Genomic DNA, 22,668 nt, shown 5'->3' with positions numbered 1-22,668 from the left:
TCCTGGATGATGATGATGATGATGGGATTTAGAATGGGGGTGGAGGAGAAGGAAGAAGAGAAGGCATTGGGGTGGAAGAGAAGTCACCCCATGGTGCCATTTCACCCATAAAATTTTAGCTCTCTGGTTTAATTCAAGATTATTTTCTTTAAATCAACGCTGCACTGCATTATATATTGTCAATATATAAAATATATTTCAAAATGACCAATAATTTGCTTGGAAACACAGAAAAAAAGCATTTAGTTGAAGAGAGTCTCAAGCAAGATGTTACCTCCAGTGAAAACAGAGAGAGACTGACGCCTGTTTGCTGTGTTAAGAGGCTGGATGCCGCGCATTAAACTAGTCACTTTACCTTCAATTTTGTTCAATAATTGTTAAAATGACTAAAAAATTGAATATTAAACTTTTAAAATTATTGAATAGTATAAACTTCTTGATATTTACAAAAATAGTAAGGAATTTAAGCCCTAGAACCGATTAATGTATTGGCGGACTGATACTAAAGCTGGTTGCCCGGTCAGTGCAAGCGAAAACATGTTGAGGTCGGTTCGTAAGAAGTTCGTTAAGCGAATTTTTTTTCGTTAACCGAATTGAAGATCCTTATGGAAGGCAGTTCGTTAATCGAAATTACGTTAACAGGGGTGTTAAACGAGGGGTATTATATATATATATATATATATATATATATATATATATATATATATATATATATATATATATATATATATATATATATATATATATATATATATATATATATATATATATATATATATATATGACACTTTTAGCAGTGTGGCATGGGGCACCGTCCTGCATGAAAAGGCTTGCCTTAGCTTTATCAAATGATTCAGGTAAGAAATCACTGAGCAGTTCAAGATAGTTGTACTGATTCATCATCTGGTTCTTAGGGAGGATTACTAGTTCACCAACGCCATAATACGTAAAAGAAGCCCAAACCATAAGCGAGGCAGGGTGCTTACCAGTCTTTACAGTGTACTGTGGGAGGTGTGCGTCTGAGTGGGGCGGGCAGTACACCCTCCCACCACTACTTTCCATGAAGAATTGAGGGATCTAGTGGAGACTTTTTGCCATGATGACACAATAAATTATACAGCCTCCAGGATGTTGAATTGTGTCTTCCAGAACTGTGCCAGTGTTAGTTCAGGATCAGTGGAAGTTGCCTGATGACACCTCCTAAACATTTTCTTCATGTACAACTTCTTGAAGTTGCTGATCACATTCTGGTCCATTGGCTGTATGATTGATGTAGTGTTGGGAGGCAAAAACAACACTTTCACAAAGTCAAATTGATACTCCAAAGTTCTGGCAAGTTCAGGGTCATGACCTGGAGCATTTTCCATGAGAAGAGGAGCCTTTAAAGGGAGTATATTAGTGGTTAGGTAGCTCTTGACAGAAGGGCAAAACACCTCAACAGCCCATTCATTTAAGAGCTGTCTTGTCACCCATGCCTTATGGTTGGACTTCCAATAAACTCCATGTTTGCTCTTACCACTTTCTGTTGCTTGAACACCCTGGGGTTTTCAGAGTGGTAGACGAGCATAGGCTTCAGTCGGAAATCCCCTGAAGCATTTTTCGAACCAGCCTTTGCTGGCCCTAAAATCTTCAAATTCTGTGCCTGAAGAACCAGGTTGATCTGTCTTTATATGTTCGTAAATCTCCCTGGCTCTTTCACAAATGAATTCAGTAGAAACTGAATCACCTTTCATCTGTTTTTGCCTCATCCAGATGAGAAGTAACCTCTCAGTTTCTGCAATTAGGGATCTACTTTTAAACACTCTGGTAGATTTGTCTCTCACTTTCACTTCTTTAAATTTGTCTTTCTGTGCAAGAATTGTCGATACAGTTGATGTCGACATGCCATATTCTTTGCATAGCGCATTTGTTCTAATGCCTTCTTCATGTTTTTTATAATTTCCTGCTTGGTTTGGATTGAAATCGCTTTTCTTGATCTCTTAGGCCCCATGCTGGATTCAAACAATGTCAACACGTGATTTTTTTAAGTTTAAACTAGCTGTAAATAAAGAATATTTTCTTTAAAATAACACTGCACTGCGCTATTTATTGTCAATATGTAAAATAAATTTCAAAATGACCAATAATTTGCTTGGAAACAGAAAAAAAGCTTTTAGTTGAAGAGAGTCTTAAGCAAGATGTTACCTCCACTGAAAACAGAGAGAGACTAACGCTTGTTTGGTGTGTTAAAAGGCTGGATGGCGTGCCACAAACTAGTGACTTTACCTTCAATTATGTTCAATAATTGTTAAAATGCCTAAAAAATTTAATATTAAACTTTTAAAATTATTGAATAGTATAAACTTCTTGATACAGGTTGTACCTCCCTAGTCCGGCATTCTGTGGTCCGGAACGATTTTAGTTTGTCTAATAGGTAGATAGGCAGCTTTTTTTTTTTTTTTTACTTATCTGGTTCATGGTTGTTATTGCAGGAGCATTAAATTTCTGCCCCTCAGGCCCCAATGTGGGTCAGTGACCTATGCCTGGGGAGGGTAATCCCCATAAAAAAAAACAACAACAAAGCCGCGGGAAATTAAGGTTTGTTTACATCCGGCAGTTCGGCTGCTCTCTCTCTCTCTCTCTCTGCTTGTCTATACAGAGTACAACATTTAACCCTTCAATATATAAGAGCAGTAAATAAGTGTTGCTTTCATATTCTTATGTAGAGTAATGACGATATGTTTTCACATGTGCGCACTTACATATGCTCAGTCTCACTTTTTTTTTACCATTAATGGTTAGCTACTTATATTGTTCCATTTATTAACATTAAATAACATTACAGGTACTTCAAACAACCATATTAATTTTTTTGCATTAATTTTACTACAGCTAAAATCAGGGTCTTATTTTCTTCAGTTTTATATGTAGAACCAATCAGTCACTGGTTTCGTAAGCTTTAACATAAACAATGCCGGCAGCCGTCTCGTCTCCTCTAATATTCCACGTATTATTAATAAATTGTATTGTTAATTTTGCACACACATACATTAATTCAATAAAACAAATTCAGAAACATTAATTAAAATATATAAGAACAATAAATAAGTGTTGCTTTCATATTCTTATGTAAAGTAATGACGATATGTTCTCATGTGTGCGTATGCGCACTTACATACACGATCTCTCTTTTTTCTTACCATTATCGTTATAGCCATTTTATTGTTCCATTTTGACAATTAAATAACACAATAAACAACTATATTAATTTTACTACAGCTACAACCAAGGTCTTATTTTCTTCAGTTTTATATGTAGAACCAGTCAGTCACTGGTTTTGTAATCAACGAAAACAATGCTGTGTCATTTCCTCGTGTGTTTTAAAATTCTACGTATTATTAATGAATTGTATTGCTCATTTTCCACACAAACATTAATTCAATAAAAAAGACATTCAGTAATAAACAATAATGAATCTTTTGTACACAAGAGAAATGACGCTGTTTACACGATTATGCACGTCGTCTGCACGTTGGCGGGCCATTCAAACCTGTCGAAATTCAAGTTTCCGCCATCAAAATTTGTATTTATTAATTTTTTTGTGTTCTAATAAAATAATGCTACATTCAAAAACTGCCAAATTTGGAGGAAGCAATATACCTACATTTAAACCCCTTCCTGTTATGTCTTCAAAGAGACCACACACAGAGAAAGTGGAAAGAAGCCCAGGCATGGACAAGTCACCATCCAGGAAAAGGGGCATTCTTAAGAGTCCAGCATCATGTCCTGGGCACCCGTCAGTCCCGAGGTTGCCGGACTAGAGAGGTACAAATCGTATTTACTAAAACAAGGAATTTAAGCCTCAGAACTAATTAGCAGTATTATGACTTGTGTGATTCTCCTGAAATCTGCTAATCCGCATTCCAAATGCTATAGTATCCCAGCACCAAACGGAAGCTGCCCAGGGGGGCGCTACCAGCTGCTACTGTATTCTTAGCATATATACATATATATATGTTACATATATACATACATACATACAAGGCGAAGCATACAAGGTTATAATGAATATATAACAATGAATGTGTGTTCATACATTCATTATTATTCTGCCCACCATAATAGAGTCAAACAGTCAGTATTTTCAACAATGTTTTTACGTGCTTTGAGAATTTGCAGCCCGGAATTCATTGATGAGGAATATAAATATATCTATAATATTGGCTCAAACCTTAAATACCCTAGATCTTTCATAGACAAATGCCTGAACATTACTAATAAATCTTTTTATAGAACTGATCCCAAGCCCACCCATGACCATAAGAATCTCTTAGTATTACCATTTCACAAAAATTTCTCTCAAATTCCTTTACAACTAAAAACCTGGAACGTCAATGTGGCATTTAAAAACTCATGCACTGTTAAACAAATGTTAATCAAGAACTCCCCCAACAATACAGGTGGCTGCATTTATAAGGTTCCTTGCAAGGAATGTAATATGTTTTACTTAGGCCAGACAGGAAAAGATCTTGCAACTAGAATTAAACAACACAAATACAGTGTTAGGACAGGCCAGGAATCCAATGCTCTGTTTGTTCATTTGAGGAATAACAAGCATTGCATTGACTGGGATAATGCCTCCTCAATATTACCTTGTAATTCAATTGATAGTAGGAACATCATAGAATCTAGTCTTATTAAACATACAGAAGCATTCAACATGAATTTGAGTAACGGCATCACATAAAAGGTCATGTGATACTACAACATATTCTAAACTCATAAATAATCCTCTCAACACTGTCAACACCCAGTTCAACAAAAAATTTAAGTCCCTATTGAGAGGCAAAGCTACTCTCATTAAACATCTTACTTCAATGTCCCCTCCACTGCCATACATGTAATCAAGACCCACAAGCCCAATAACCCAGCAAGACCCATCATTAGCTCAGTTGGGTCAATCCCTTATAAACTATCTAAATGGTTAGTTTCTTTACTAAATCCCCTAGTTGGCAACATTTCTAACTCCAATATCAAGAATAATATGGATCTGGTTGATAAACTCAATAACTTACACATTAGTTATGATTTTAAACTGGTCAGTTTTGATGTAACATCACTCTTTACAAAGGTCCCAGTTGATGATTTACTAGAGTTCCTCATAGATTCCCTGGATGACATTTCACTGCCGGTCTCGAAAGACGACTTCATCGAACTCATCAAACTATGTATTAAGGATTGCAAATTCGAATTCAATGGAGAATATTATGCTCAAAAATTTGGTATGGCAATGGGTAATCCACTCTCACCTGTATTAAGCAACCTATATATGGAATTCTTTGAAAAGAAACTATTTCAGTAATATTTTACCATCCTCAGCAGTCTGGTTTAGATATGTTGATGATGTATTATGTCTCTGGCCATGTAATGAGGACCTAAAAGCTTTCCTGCCACAACTTAACAACTTAGCCCCCTCGATCAAATTCACTGTGGAATTAGAGCAAGACTGTAAATTGCCATTCCTAGACTGTCTGATACACAGAATAGGTAACACTTTTAAGTTCAGTATTTATAGAAAACCAACTAATGTGTGTTCATACATTCATTATTATTCTGCCCACCATAATAAAGTCAAACAGTCAGTATTTTCAACAATGTTTTTACGTGCCTTGAGAATTTGCAGTCCGGAATTCATCGATGAGGAATACAAATATATTTATAATATTGGCTCAAACCTTAAATACCCTAGATCTTTCATAGACAAATGCCTAAACATTACTAAGAAAACTTTTATAGAACTGATCCCAAGCCCACCCATGACCATAAGAATATCTTAATATTACCATTTCACAAAAATTTCTCACACATTCCTTCACAACTAAAAACCTGGAATGTCAATGTGGCATTTAAAAACTCATGCACTGTTAAACAAATGTTAATCAAGAACTCCCCCAACAACACAATTGGTTGCATTTATAAAGTTCCTTGCAAAGAATGTAATATGTTTTACTTAGGCCAGACAGGTAAAGATCTTGCAACTAGAATTAAACAACACAAATACAGTGTTAGGACAGGCCAGGAATCCAATGCTCTGTTTGTTCATTTGAGGGATAACAAGCATTGCATTGACTGGGATAATGCCTCCTCAATATTACCATGTAATTCAATTGATAGTAGGAACATCATAGAATCTAGTCTTATTAAACATACAGAAGCATTCAACATGAATTTGAGTAACGGTGTGTACAAGCTGGACAATTTTGTAATTAAGAAAATTTGTAACCAGGTGAGAAGGCCGGGTCACCTGACCATCTGACCTGACCACCAACCGTTGTGTGCTATTTAAAGATTAGTAGGGTCATTACCTAATACCTGACCATTGTGGACCTGGTCTCACCCTCCTCTGTATATATACACCTTGGTTTGTATTTCTCTCTCTAGTCTGTACTCACCCCTGAAGATGTGAATTACACGAAAGCGCTTGGGAACTTCGTGTTTTCTTCTTTCCTTGTGGTTATCAGCATATACCTAGATCACGCGCACCTACAGTGATTTACTTGCATATATATATATATATATATATATATATATATATATATATATATATATATATATATATATATATATATATATATATATATATATATATATATATATATATATATATATATATATATATATATATATATATATATATATACAATCAGTCGCACTTTTACGCATGGATTGAACCCACAGGGTACCACATATGAACAACAGAACATATGGGATTAATTCCAATAGAGACTGGCCCGACTTCAAGCTCTACTTTTTTCCGACACAATACCTATGTTCTAGTAAAATAACATCTTAATTTTATGATGGTACATGCACACAATTAATACTTAAGAGAAATAGAGAAATACAGTCGCCAGTTAATGTCCATTCAAATAATGGATTCAACTCCCTCCCTCTTTTCCACACTTCACTGCTGGCTCTTCCTCTGATATTTTGGGGAAAAACCACTAGATTTTAATAAATAATACCTCAAACCAGTTAGGATAATATAATTGACATTGCTGGATTCCATTAAGATTAGGAATATTTTGAATATAAATGTCATATATTTTGCAACAAAAGATAACATATTTACCAGAGTAAACATTATATCTAAAATTTGTATGTCTAATGCAAAATCTATGATGTTTATATTCAAAATGATCATCAAATTGTAAGAATTCCAGCAATGTAAATTATATTCTGCTGGCTATTGTATGAATTTTATGAGCTAAACAAATATCTTCAGTTAATATAAAAAAAATATATATATTCTTCACACTGCCAGATGGTCTCGGTCCTCTCTCCCCCACCAACCCTCCCTACCAGATGGGGAAACCAGAATATTTACCTTTTTAGTAATAAATAATACCTCAAACTAAAGTTAGATAATATAATTGACATTGCTGGATTCCTTGTAAGAATATTTTGAATATAAATGTCATATATTTTGCACAAAATATAAACATATTTACTCAGAGTAAACATTATATCTAAAATTTGTATGTTCAATGCAAAATCTATGATGTTTATATTCAAAATGATCATCATATTAATTCCAGCAATGTAAATTATATTCTGGCCGGGTAATTTGTATGAATTTATGAGCTAAATAAAAAAAAAAAATATTATACTTCACCACAGATATGAGTAGATGAACCAAGTAGAAAGTTCGGTTCATGCAGGCAATCACAAGATATGAGAAATCGCTAAGAATGAAACCTAAAGCGGGTAATACTGTGTGTGTGTATATGTATATATATATATATATATATATATATATATATATATATATATATATATATATATATATATATATATATATATATATATGTATATATATATATATATGTATATATGTATGTATATATGTATGTATATATATATATATATATATATATATATATATATATATATGTATATATATATATATATATATATATATATATATATATACATGTATGTATATATATATATATATATATATATATATATATATATATATATATATATATATATATATATATATATATATATATATATGTATGTATATATATATATATATATATATATATATATACATATATATATATATATATATATACAACACACACCAACACGCACACACACACACACACACGCACACACACACACACACACACACACACACACACACACACACACACACACACACACACACACACACACACACACACACACACACACACACACACACGCACACACACACACACACACACGCACGCACACACACACACACACACACACACACACGCACACACACACACACACACACACACACACACACACACACACACACACACACACACACACACACACACACACACACACACACACACACACACACACACACACACACACACACACGCACGCACACACACACACACACACACACACACACACACACACACACACACACACACACACACACACACACACGCACGCACACACACACACATACATACACACATACACATACACACATATATGTATATATATATATATATATATATATATATATATATATATATATATATATATATATATATATATATATATATATATATACATATATATACAGTTAATAAGTACTGTAATATATAAGAATTACAGTACACCTGTACATTACAGTACAGTATATGTATTATAAAAATACAGGTTTCTTTACCTTGCATGATGGCCGTTCAGTTTTCACATATGAAGCTATACCAGCAATAAGTCCACCTCCACCTACAGACACAAAGATGGCATCAACGTCTGGTAGATCTTGCAGAATTTCAGCCCCAATAGTACCCTTACATAGAAGAAATAATTTGTGATAGTAATTAGAGAAGGAATAGTATAAGCTCATTTCATTTAAAGTAAAAGTGGTTCATTGAGACATGCTCACCACTTTTTTTACAACATGTAACTTCTAATCACATCCATCCCAGAGCTACTATGCTTCCTTTTAGCCACTACACCACATTGATTCATTTTGGAATTGATGGCTACAAAAATAGTTCACCAATGTCACCAAAGACGCAACAAGGTAGATAATTACTGTATAGTTCTTGGAGCACTTCAAAATAATGCCTGTGGACACAGGCGACTGGTACTAAACATGCATAGCATGGGCAAGAAGGATGACCTTTAAGAGAATGGGAGGCGGGCGGTAATTTCAATCGCTCAAACGCTTGTACCTCCCAATGATTGACGGATTTCAGCCTTAGAATCTTCTTAACTTCGGTGAATTTTTACGTGTAGTTTCGCAATTATTTGACCACTTTCCGGGGTAAGTACGAAATCACTTACAAGGAAGACACTTATAACAGGGACCCCCTTACTGTATAATGGAAACTTCTGGCTAAGGGTACAAGTCTAGGTTAATTATATGAGTGTGTAAACCAAATGTTGTAATGTATCTAAATAACAGGAAACTATACATTAATTTTGATGACAATATGTTTGCTAAGTTGATATTGGCCATAGAATATAAATTGCAATTTGCTGTTAAATAAATTGACAATTAGCAGGTATCTACACAAAAAAAATCTTTTCTGAAATATTAAAGAATATGAACTGAAGAAATATTAAATGGAGCAAAAACATTGATCATGAACAAGAACAAACTTATAGGTATAATAAACAGCACGGTTCACTAGATAATTATGGTACCTGACCAGCAAGGACATAATAGTCATTGTAAGGAGACAGATATTTTACACCATTTTCTTCTGCCAGCCTACGAGCATAGGTCTCTGTTTCAGCGCAGTCTGTGCCATATTCCAGGAGATTTGCCCCGGCTGCCTGCATGAAGGAATAAGGCCTTTTAATATTTCAGTACCCTGTAGTTTTATCAATCTAAAAGTGCCCTTTCATATTTTCCTTATATTGTACTAAAATGGAATATTTCTATTGCACTACGTAGGAACACAAAATTCCGAAAATTAATTTATTTTTTGAAAATATTAATTACAAACATAAATTTCTTAAACAGCATATACTATACATATCATTAAACACAATATTGTACATTACAGTACAGTATAATGTTGCTACAAGAAATTTAAAATTAAAAGATAACACCAACCATCTACAAGATGTTAGTTTCAGACTGTAATAGCATTTTTTATGTCTCAAAAGTGCCAGTTCTAAAATATTCACTGGCACTCAAAACACTACAGAGTCAAGGAACTGAAAATAAAAAATATATATATTTTTTAAATAAGTAACAAAAAGTGGCAGCAAAAGAACATTCTAATACTGCTCTAGACTCTCATGGTGCGAGGGATCATCTCTACTATGCAAAATAATTTTGGAACTTGTGGTGAGAGGATTTAGTAGGTTGGACATGTACTTAGGATCATCAAACATAAATGTCATTATGCAGAGTTTGATATCTATCCTCGCTTTAATTGGAAGCCAATGCAATTTGATCAAGAATGGGATAGTCGGAGTCCTCGATAGGAGAGCAAAAATTAGCCTGGCAACCCTGCTTAACTTTGTACATTCTTCAGTAGATAATTAGGTAGGCAGACCCATAAAGAGTTACAATAGCCAACCCAAGACAAAATAAGTGAATGTAATAGTGTCACAAGACACTGTCTTCCCAAAAACAGTTTCAAAGTACAGTATACCGTATAGAGATTTCAATTATGAAAGTTGCAACTATTAACCAATGAATTTCTATGCCCTTTAAAATTCAGTTTTGAGTCAAACTACATTCCAAGATTATGAACAGAATCGATAAGACTGATTTGTACTTTTCCAAAGTTTAAAGAACAAAAATCATCTGTGCTGTCATCTCGTCTATTTCCTCGAATGACGGTAATCTCGGTTTCCATCATTCAGCTTAAGTTTTCTCTTAATCCAAATTTTAATATCAGATGTGAAGGATTTCATTCTCCTCAATATCCTAAACATTTATTATTTGTACATAAAGCTGTGTATCATCGGCATAAAAATGGTAGGTAAAACCATGAGCGTCCAGCAGTACAGTATAGACTGTAAACAAACGTGGTCCCAAAACTGATCCCGGTGGGACTCCAAACTGCAAAGGAACTGGGTATGAAATGGTTCCACCAACGATCACACATTGAGATCACTCTGACAACTACGACTCGAGCAGTGAGAGTGCATCATCAAGGTCACTGAACAACCAAAGATTCTGAAGTAACGGACAATAAAAAAGTATATTCTGGCATCCCCATCAATCCACAGTTTTACTACATAGAAAAATACTCACTCTCAGCTTTTTCTTCTTCTCATCATCTGCAGTGACTGGCACGAACACTTGACCACCAACTCCCAGAGTCTTGAATGCCAATGCCTACGTGAAAATAGCAACACCACTTATTATTAAAACTTTCACTAGGGTAGTAAGGATGACTGATGCTGAAACCCTACCAGTCATACTAAACTTACCATGGGACATTGTTGGAAGGAATTTCTACTAATATACTGTATATATTATATATGTAGTTGTTAGCTTACTTCCGGTACAGTATTTATATTTTTCTAAACATCTGTGTTGACTATGAATTGATATATCTGTACCATTGGAATATCATGTGTGATGCACCAGACTGGTGCCTGCACTCTGGCACTTCAGATACCCAGAGAGACAAGAATGTCTAAAGTTGCCTATCTTATATTAAAGGCAAGCAAGGGGTGACTTATTAAGTCTGCAAGTACTGTACTGTACTCAGTCGAATGTCCATACCTAGAACTAGCATATGCCCTCTCCACAACAGGTCACAGCTTCAGGTTGAAGGATCCACAAGTTCAGAAAATAGTCAGGGCAAACATTTTTGGAGTGAGAGTTGTGAACTCTTAGAAAGTCTGCCAGACAGCATTGTGACAGCACCGAGTGTGAGCTTATTCAAATTCAAACTTGACCAACAGTGACACAGGTACAGATACAGTACATTTTACACCCAGTACTTGCCAACAGTGCATAACAAAGGTGAGACCGGTCACCCAAGTGGCTAACGGGCAGATCAGTGGCAAAGAGGGTAAAATAAAATTTTGGTGAGGTTATTTAACCTATTTTTTTTTTAGATATACCAGTACCTGTACATCACAGTAACTTGTAGTAGCAAAATGTAGAAATGTACTTTTAATTTCAAAATAATAAATAATGCAATTGTTCACTTTACACAGGTTAAAAAATATTCGAAAGACCAAAATGGTGTTAAATTAATATAAAATTAAATACAGCCACTCCTCGACTTACGACGGGGTTAGGGACCCAAATCCAGGTCGTATTTCGAATTGGTCGTAAGTCAAAAATGCGAATATAATAAATAGAAAATATATAATGGGTGACTCTTTCTTCTCAGCACCACAAAACTCTCACTTTTAAGCTTGTCAGTCATTTTAAAGGGAATTACAAACGAAAATTTTGTCAGTACACAGCGCAATCACTAATGTCGGGACTCGAAAATACGTAATTTGAAAAAATTTTGATACGAATGGGGCGGTCGTATGTCCGGGTGGTCATAAGTCGAGTACGTAGGTCGTAAAGTCGAGGAGTAGCTGTATACTTAAAACTTAATTTTGTCAATAAAGCTTCAGCTACAGATTTCTTTCTAATATTGAATGATAAAGTTACAGATTTATCTAATACTGTACTGAGAAAGGATAATTTCTAATTTACATAGTACAGTACAGTATACAGTATAGAAAAAAATTTAAATAAATCGGTTCTTCCAATTAACTCTTAGACTTATTTCAGCCTAAATTCTGAGATGGCTATACAATATTATATGACTAAAAATGCCATTACATTACAGTACTGGGTACTGTACCTAGCTTTTGGTAGAAAATCTAAACAATATTTATACAGTACTGTAATTGTACAATAAAAAATAATTTACTCACACAAGCAAGACCGTGGTTTCCAGTTGAGGCAGTGTATACTTTAGTGACGCCCTTATCAGCTAGCACACCTATTTTATTGAATGCTCCACGCACCTTGAATGACCCTGTCACTTGCTCATTTTCTGTTTGGTATAATAATGTTTAAATGTAAAGGTACAGTTTGATGAATATACTGTACAGTACTTACACATCAAATACAGTACATGTTGTACTGTACAGTATGGCAACCCCTGATCATTCATCAATTAGGCATGAAAATCTGAAACATAGAAAAGTATGAAACTGCCTAGGGCCTCTTTGTGAGGTTCCGGGTAACTGTACTGTTCCACCTTTCCCTCTTATAAAGTAGGCAATTTCCCTCTATCCAGCACATGTGCTATATTGCCTCTACATACCCTCTTTATTACCCACTGCTCCTGCATCCTTGTCATACATCAATCCACTACTGCACATTTAACAACCTCTGCCATTCCAAACACCACATGCAGTACACTTCACCATTTCTTACCCGTTCCCTCCCAAAAACACATGATGTAACTCATCTCCACAGTCCTTGTACAGGTTGACAATCCCTTATCCGAAATCCTTGGGGCCAGAGGCATTTTGTATTTCGGAATTTTTCGGTTTTCAGAATGGTTAATTTTTTTTTTTTTTTTTATCTTAGCCCACCCGGGCACAAGTCACTGACCCACATTGGGGCCTAGGGGGCAAAAATATAATAATTATAATAATAATAATAATAATTCATAGGTCTAGGTCGTGTTTCTCACTTTTTTCTTTTTTTCATTCTTGTATTTATTATTACAGGTTGTACCTCTCTAGTCCGGCATTCTGTGGTCCGGAAACTCCCGTGGTCCGGAACGATTTTAGTTTGTCCAATAGGTAGATAGGCAGCTTTTTTTTGTTCTTTTTTTTTTTTACTTATCTGAATTATTATTATTATTACAGGAGTATTAAATTTTTGCCCCTCAGGCCCCAATGTGGGTCAGTGACCTATGCCCAGGTGGGCTAATCCCCTTAAAAAAAATAAGCCGCAGGAAATTATGGTTTGTTTACATCCGGCAGTTCGGCTGTTCTCTCTCTCTCTCTCTCTCTGCTTGTCTATACAGAGTACAACATTTAACCCTTCAATATATATGAGCAGTAAATAAGTGTTGCTTTCATATTCTTATGTAGAGTAATGGCGATATATTTTCACATGTGCGCACTTACATACGAGCAGTCTCACTTTTTTTTTTACCATTAATGGTTAGCTACTTACAGTATTACCCCGCCTAACGCGGTTTCACTTAGCGCGTTTTCGCATATACGCGGTGCCTTGCCAGAGCTGAACTTTCACTTAACACGGATTTTTTCCACATATACGCGGTGAGTGTCCGGCTCGAGATGCTATTTTTAGATTTTGCCCACGCGCCACCCGCCCGCCTGCCTGCCTGCCTCCCTCTCTCTCCCTCCTCCTCCCTCCGCTTGGGCAAGCCGCGCGGTAAGGTTGCGCAGTGTGTGTCTTTGTTGCGTTATCACTGACGTCATATGACGTATCGGACTGTGATTGGCCATGCATCCCTACCCCCCTCTGCTGCTAGCTGTAATTGGCTTAAAGTATTATGACGTGACCACCCCGAGGGAGGGAGGGAGGGAGGGAGGGAGGAGAGACGACGCTTGACCTAGCCGCGGCAGTTTCATCCCTCAAGGCCACCCGGGTTAACGCGCATCCATTGTTCCGTAAAATGGCTTCCGCCGGACCACCACCGCCCCCAGAGAGAGACCTTTCCTTACCTGGACCCAGCGGCACTAAGCCAAAGAAGACACGACGTTCATTAAGCTACGAGGTGAAGTACCAAATTGTTCAAGATTTGGAGAAAGGAAGACGGCAAGTTGATCTCGCGCGCCAGCATGGCGTCAACGAATCTACGATTCGTACGATCAAGAAGGATGCAGCCAAGATCAAAGAGCACATGAAAATCACAAAGTCTGCAGGTGCTTCATCTATCAGGTATTGCCAGAACAGGGTGCTGGCAAAAGTGGAAAATTTGCTGGTGAGTTATTTGGTGCGTCAGGCGCGACGCAACATGGCGGTGGACACGCGCTCAGTGCAGGAGTACGCACGTGAGCTATACGCAGCAGTGACACGTAAACTGGGAATTGCAGAGCCCAAACCCTTCAATGCTTCCTCTGGTTGGCTGCATAGGTTTAAGAAGAGGAACAAGATCACCAACATCAACATTGGTGGTGAGGAAGCGAGTGCTGACCGTGTGGCGGCTAGAGATTTTCCTCCGTTTTTACGTGAGATTATGGAGGAAGGACAGTACAGTGACGACCAGGTGTTTAACATGGACGAATCTGGTCTTTTCTGGAAAAAGTTACCTTCCAAGACCTTCGTTGTCCAGTCTGCCAGCAAGGTAAGGGGTCGGAAGTTGCAGAAGGAACGCATCACCGTCCTGTTTACCACCAATGCCTCCGGTACCTGTAAACCAAAGTTATCGGTGATTCACACAGCCCGCAAGCCGCACGCCTACAAGAATATGGACATGAACAAGCTTAATGTCCACTGGCTAACCGCACGTAAGGCGTGGATGTCCTCTTCTCTGTCCCTCTTCTGGTTTGACAACTGTTTTGTTCCTGACGTGAAGAAATTCTGCGAGCAACAGAATGTTCCATTCAATATTTTGTTGCTCCTTGACAACGCACCTGGACACTCGCCCCTACTTATGGATCGTCACCCCAACGTAAAAGTGGTCTTCCTTCCTCCCAACACTACGTCATTAATCCAGCCCATGGACCAGGAGTTGATCTGCAATGTGAAAGCTGCGTACTCTGCAAAGAAGTTCAAGCTCCTGAACGACTCTACCAACACCAAGGATGAGTTGCGTAAGCTGGGTGACACCGACAGCGAGAGCAAAAGCGACGAGGACAAGGAACAAGAGGCGGTGACTCAAGAACTTCTCGTCAAACAATTTTGGAAGAAGTTTAACGTTAAACAAGCTGTAGACTTCTTGGTGGAAGCATGGGATCTGCTGACTATTGCTACGATTCGTCACGCATGGAGACATGTGTTGCATGGCATACCAGGTGAGAGGAGGAGTGAACCTGTGACTGGTCAGGTTCAGACTGTTGCAGTAGCAGTGGACCTTGCCAGAGAAGCTGCGCTCAATATTACAGCTGAAGGCTTCTCCGAGACCACCAACGAAGACATCCTGGAGGTGATCAAAGTTCCTGAAGTGACTGCCGACGAGATGTTGGAAGAAGAACACGCCAGTGAAGAGGAGGAAGAAGGTGCGTCATTCTCCGAAGAACCTAGTTTAAGTCATAGTGATATTAAGTGTGTCATAGAGTTTACAGAAAAAATTAAGTCCGTCCTTTCCCGCGACAATGACGATGAACGCTATGAAGTCTTCCATACCCGACTGGTGCAGGCTATGGAGCCGTACATCAAGGTGTATCACGACAACATCAACACCAGCCGTCAGCAAAGCATCACCGAGTTCTTCGCCCGCAACCCACCACAGCCAGCCCAAGCCAGTGATAGTGAAATTGAAGTTGACTTTGAGGGATTTGTCAGGGAAGCCCTGACAACTGTAAGTGACAGTGATGTTGATTCACCTAGTAATGGTGATTCACCTGAGGGCCAGTAATCTGCCCTCTGCCTCGGAACCAGCCTCCATCCCCGTATGCCGACCCATCTCTTCTACTACCGTAAGTGTTCCACAAAATTTTTCGTTTTTTAACCTATTCTTTATTTTTCCTATGTTAACCTTTATCTTTCCTAACCTAACCTCTTCTATATTACTTGTTTTTTCATACCATCATAAAGTTAAGATAGAATTTTTACTACAACATAGTTATGTGTCGTCAAAAAGTGGAGTTTGGGGGTCGGGCTGGGTTCTATTGGAATTAATCCCATATGTTCTGTTGTTCACTTAACGCGGATTTCACTTAACGCGGGACCCTCTGGGTTCAATTGACCGCGTTAAGTGGGATACAACTGTATATTGTTCCATTTATTAACATTAAATAACATTACAGGTACTTCAAGCAACCATATTCATTTTTTACATTAATTTTACTACAGCTAAACTCAGGGTCTTATTTTCTTCAGTTTTATATGTAGAACCAATCAGTCACTGGTTTCGTAAGCTTTAACATAAACAATGCCGGCAGCCGTCTCGTCTCCTCTCATATTCCACGTATTATTAATAAATTGTATTGTTAATTTTGCACACACATACATTAATTCAATAAAAACAAATTCAGAAACATTAATTAAAATATATATGAACAGTAAATAAGTGTTGCTTTCATATTCTTATGTAAAGTAATGATGATATGTTTTCACGTGTGCGCATGCGCACTTGCATATGCGATCTCTCATTTTTCTTTACCATTATCGTTAGCTACTTCTATTGTTCCATTTATTAACATTAAATAACATTACTTAAAACAACCATATTAATTTTACTACAGCTACAACCAAGGTCTTATTTTCTTCAGTTTTATATGTAGAACCAGTCAGTCACTGGTTTTGTAATCAACGAATACAATGCTGTGTCATTTCCTCGTGTTTTAATATTCTACGTATTATTAATGAATTGTATTGCTCATTTTGCACACATAAACATTAATTCAATAAAAAAGACATTCAGTAATAAACAATAATGAATCTTTTGTACATAAGAGAAATGACTCTCTTTACACGATTATGCACGTCATCTGCACGTTGGCGGGCCGTTCAAACCCGTCAAAATTCAAGTTTCTGCGGTCAAAATTTTTATTTATTTATTTTTTGTGTTCCAATAAAATACGTTAAGAATTAAAAACTCGCGAAATTTGAGAAGCTACTGTAGGGGTATCGATATATTAAAGTTGTCTAGCACTCAGGATGGAAGGAAACTCTAATGTGGTTTTCTTGTATAATATATAAGTTATATGATAGACAGTCTGGTGCTGGAGGTGCTGTGTGGTGAGGGGCTGCTTGGTAGAGACGTGCGGTGAGTAGCTTGTCGAAGGAGGTAGATGTGCAGGAGCTTCGTTAGAGAAGGTGTTGCCTGTTGCTGGCCTCCTGGTTGAATGAAATGTTAACAGCGTGGAGCTTGCTGGAGGAGATGTTGCTTGTTCAGGAAGATGGGCCAGAATGAGAATTGGTTGGTGAGGAAGCTCAGAGAAGGACATGCTCGCTGGCGGGAGCGAGGACCGCCAGGCAGGCGAGGAGATGCGAGGGGCAGCCAGGCAGCGGCGGAGGAGGAGGTGTTGCTAGTTCAGAAGAATGGTCTGACTGAATCTCAAGGGAGAGACAGAGCTTATATACACCCAGCAGCGGCTATGAGTCATGGTGGGAAAACCCGAGAAGTAGCCGGTGAATAGTTCCGTTGCTAAGATACGGCGGGCATTGGAATGCGGATACGCTTGGTTGCTAGGGAAGACGGTAACAGGTGGTGGCGTGGCTATGCAGTTAGTTTGTAGGGGAGACATCCACTACACTACTATACGACATTTGACCCTTCAATATGTCTTCAAAGAGACCATGCTGCAGAGAAAGTGGTGCTAGTGCTTCCAGGCATAAGCACAAGTCACTATCTATCCAGGAAAAGGTTGAATTTCCATGGTCCGGCAATTTCCATGGTCCGGCACCGGTCAGGTCCCGAGGTTGCCTGACTAGAGAGGTACAACTTGTATTATTATTATTTTATTAATACAGTATTATTGTTATTATTATTATTAATTTTATTATTATATCTTATTATTATTATTATTATTATTATTGTTATCATCATTATTTTTTTTTTTGGTGTATTTTTATTGAAATTTTTATTTACAATGAATAATTATTATTACAGTATTATAATTATTATTATAATTAGTATTACTATTACGTTTTCGCCCCCAGGCCCCGATGTGGGTCAGTGATCTATGCCTGGGTGGGCTAATCCCTGTAAAAAAAAAAAAAAAGTTTTGCTCCACAAAAAAAACTTTTAAGTTTTCAGAGCTTTTCGGATTTCGGAATTTCGGATAAAGGTTTGTCAACCTATATACTCAAAATAAAAGTACAGTACACCATTAAGTGCAATTGCTAATGGTGGAAGTTCCCTTTGCTGGACTTGTATCCTGTAAAGTGAATCGGCATCTGTTCAATTACCCTTCAGCGGGAAAAAGCTTGCATAATTATTGCTCAAAATATGTAAAGAATTTTGAATTATCCTTTCCCAAATCTTGCAGGAGTTTTACCTCTGACCATGAATAAAAAGACTACATGTACAGTACAGTACTGTTATACAGATATGTTTTGTATGTCCCTAGTTATCACTTTCATTGATGAATGTTATTTGTAAAAGTCCCTACTACTGTACAGTACTGTACTGACTACTGTAGTATATAGCTAATCAAAGGTACAAATGCTTCATTATGCTTTGACAGTATTAATAAAAGGATCCTGTATATCCTATTCTTGTCTGCTGTACCACAGTGATATCACTGCTGTACTGTATACAGTTTTCACAACTGCCTTTATGAACTCACCAAGTTTGAGAAAGATGGAAGCAGATGTCTCTTCTGAAAGTGTGGGTGTGGCCAGGAGTGGAGTATGGTGGACATACGAGCAAATCCTTAATGTTGCTTCCTTCACCAACACTGACACCCCCTCGAGTGTAAGGTTTCGTTGAGTCATCTAAGAGGCAGTAGAATATCATGAGTATTCCTGTAACCAAATAAATTCATTTCAGTGTCTTGAGGAATATTCTGACTACCTCATAGTTGAATCTCTTAGATCCAATTAAAAATTACTGTACTGTACTGTACTGTATATAAGTGCATTATAGATGACTATCCTACTTTTTAAGTAAAACCTTCATGAGGAAACTCACAAGAATTCTACAGAATATTAGAGCCCAATGCCAAACTGACTTACTCCCTACACAAGCGTCCTTTTTTTTCTTCTTGTTATACCATCAAAGGTCAAGCCGTACGGCCTCCTCGAGGATCATTAACATAAGAACATAAGAATGGAGGAAACTGCAGCGGGCCTATTGGCCCAGACTAGGCAGTCCCATATACACCAAACCCCTATCACTCATATATCCGTCCAACCTATATTTGAAGCTACCCAGCGTGCTTGAATGATAAAGTTTGGTAACTTGTTCCACTCATCCACTACTCTATTTCCAAACTAGTGTTTACCTATCTTTTGCCTAAATCTAAGTTTGTCTAATTTAAAACTATTGCTATGAATTCACTCCTGGTTGGATAGTTTGGGTACCTTTGTTATATCACCTTTGTTTAACCCTGACTTCCATTTATACACCTTGATCAGACACCCCTCACTCTTCGACTCCCGAGGGAGTGCAAATTAAGATGCTTTAACCTGTCTCTATAATCAAGGTTCCTAATGCCTGGGATTTGTCTTGTCTTTCTCCTCTGTATGCTTTCTAGGTATTCTATATCCATTCTGTAGTACTGTGACCAGAACTGAACTGCATAATCCAAGTAAGGTCTCAAAAGCTGCCTAACTACCTATTGGACAAACTAAAATCGTTCCGGACCACGGGAGTTTCCGGACCACAGAATGCCGGACTAGAGAGGTACAACAGTATATATATATATGTGTATATATATATATGTGTATATATATGTGTTTATATACATATATATATATATATATATATATATATATATATATATATATATATATATATATACAGTATATATATATACACACACATATATATATATATATATATATATATATATATATATATATATATATATATATATATACATATATATATATATATATATATATATATATATATATATATATATATATATATATATATATATATATATATATATATATATATATATATATATATATATATATATATATATATATATATATATATATATATATATATATATATATATTATGTGTGTGTGTGTATATATACCGTATTTTTCGGCTTCAAATACGCACTTTTTGACAAAAATATACCTCGAAAATTACTATGGTTCTTATAGGATGCTAGTCGAGGGTTGTAGCAGAGGTTTTTGAAATCAGCCCCTTACAAAGACTATTTCCTCATTACAGTACTTAACAATTACAAGTATTCTCTATACAGTACTATAAAACTATTGATTTTACTAATATTGTTCATATATTGCGAAAAAAATAAAAATAAACCCTTACTGCTTGTGTTTTGTTTACTAATGGCAGTGGTGCGGCAGCGCCATCTATTGACGAATTGCTAAAGCTTGTCTGCTGGTCTCAAAGAGCAGGAATGTATGTTTCTTTATATGTAGGCTCTCATAGTTGGACACCTATTTACAGTAGGCTCTCATATTTGGAGACCCATTCAGACTGTAAAAACCCCACAAATTAAAATCTTTCAAATTTGAATATAACTTCGTCATCCAAGTAAAAAACACACAAACCCACACACAACAACATTGGCTGTCCATATGTTTTCAACTTTACCACCAGTGGTGGGTAGAATTTTTTTTAATTCAGAAACATTAAATAAAATATATATGAACAGTAAATAAGTGTTGCTTTCATATTCTTATGTAGAGTAATGACGATATGTTTACACTTGTGCTCACTTACATACGCCATCTCACTTTTTTCTTAACCATTAATTGTTAGCTACTTTTATTGTTCCATTTATTAACATTAAATAACACGACTTAAAACAACCATATTAAGTTTTTTTTAATTAATTTAACTACAGCTAGAACCAGGATCTTATTTCTTCAGTTTTATATGTAGAACCAATCAGTCACTTGTTTTGTAAACAGCGAAAACAATGCTGTCTCGTCTCATAAGAACATAAGAACAATAAGGAGTCTGCAATAGGCCGGTTGGCCTGTGCATGGCAGCTCCTGTCGAGAGTTACTACCACTCTCTATCATCCATGAATCTATCTAGCCTCCTTTTGAAACTTTCCAGAGTTCCCGCACTTACTACAAAGTTGCTAAGCTTGTTCCACTCGTGTGTTTTAATATTTTATGTATTATTAATGAATTGTATTGTTCATTTTGCACACATAATCATTAATTAAACCAAATAGAAATTAAGTAATAAACAATAATGAATCTATTGTACAAAAGAGAAATGACGCTGTTTTGTTAATGTTTACAAAACCAGTGACTGACTGGGCAAGACCTTAGAGCCAGCCAAGACAGGGAGAGGATGTTTTTGAAGAGTCCAAGTGGTGTAAAATCAAATTAAAGGGAGGGGACTTACTTATCGTCGGGTGTATCTACAGATCCCCAAACTGTGGCCCACTAAATCAAAGGAACTTAAGAACCTTAATAAACAATGCGGCGATGCTCAACCCCAGCCACCTCCTTATCATGGGGGACTTTAACTATGGCGACATCGACTGGAGAAACGAGTCCACCCCGAATGACTTGAATAACCCTGCTACTCTTTTTGTAGAAACTCTGAGAGATAATTTTCTGTTCCAACATGTGAGAGACCCGACACATTACAGAGGGGAGCAAACACCCAAGCCACTTGACCTCATCATAACAAACGAGGAGGGTATGGTGGCCAAACTGGAACACCTTGCCCCAGTTGGCACCAGTCACCATACAGTGTTGTCATTCAGATTTAACTGTTACCTAGTTCAAGATAAGGCCAGGCCAAGGTGCAAATATTACAAGGGAAATTACAATGGGATGAGGGAAGAGATGAGGGGTATCAACTGGCCTGACTTATTAAGGTACAAGAACGCAGACACTACGCTGAATATCATAACTAGT

General features: G+C 36.8%; 1 protein-coding gene across 1 annotated transcript in view; it reads right to left on the bottom strand.

Moving 5' to 3' along the window:
- LOC121878372 (L-threonine dehydratase catabolic TdcB-like) overlaps nucleotides 1–21,160 on the bottom strand; it is a 29,779-nt gene extending 8,619 nt beyond the window's left edge. Inside the window, exons 1-6 of the mRNA XM_042384575.1 lie at nucleotides 21,092–21,160; nucleotides 19,429–19,576; nucleotides 12,919–13,040; nucleotides 11,282–11,365; nucleotides 9,712–9,843; nucleotides 8,723–8,848 (exon numbers count right to left, since the gene is read on the bottom strand). Coding sequence (XP_042240509.1) covers nucleotides 8,723–8,848; nucleotides 9,712–9,843; nucleotides 11,282–11,365; nucleotides 12,919–13,040; nucleotides 19,429–19,576 — 612 coding nt within the window. The 5' untranslated portion in view covers nucleotides 21,092–21,160. The remainder of the gene's footprint in view (nucleotides 1–8,722; nucleotides 8,849–9,711; nucleotides 9,844–11,281; nucleotides 11,366–12,918; nucleotides 13,041–19,428; nucleotides 19,577–21,091) is intronic.
- Between the last annotated feature and the right edge of the window lie 1,508 nt (nucleotides 21,161–22,668).

This window comes from Homarus americanus, unplaced genomic scaffold (genome assembly GCF_018991925.1).
Source record: "Homarus americanus isolate GMGI-L3 unplaced genomic scaffold, GMGI_Hamer_2.0 scaffold41027, whole genome shotgun sequence".
Lineage (NCBI taxonomy): Eukaryota > Metazoa > Arthropoda > Malacostraca > Decapoda > Nephropidae > Homarus > Homarus americanus.
Note: the sequence above shows the minus strand (reverse complement) of the source record. Positions and strands in the feature narration are given on the sequence as shown.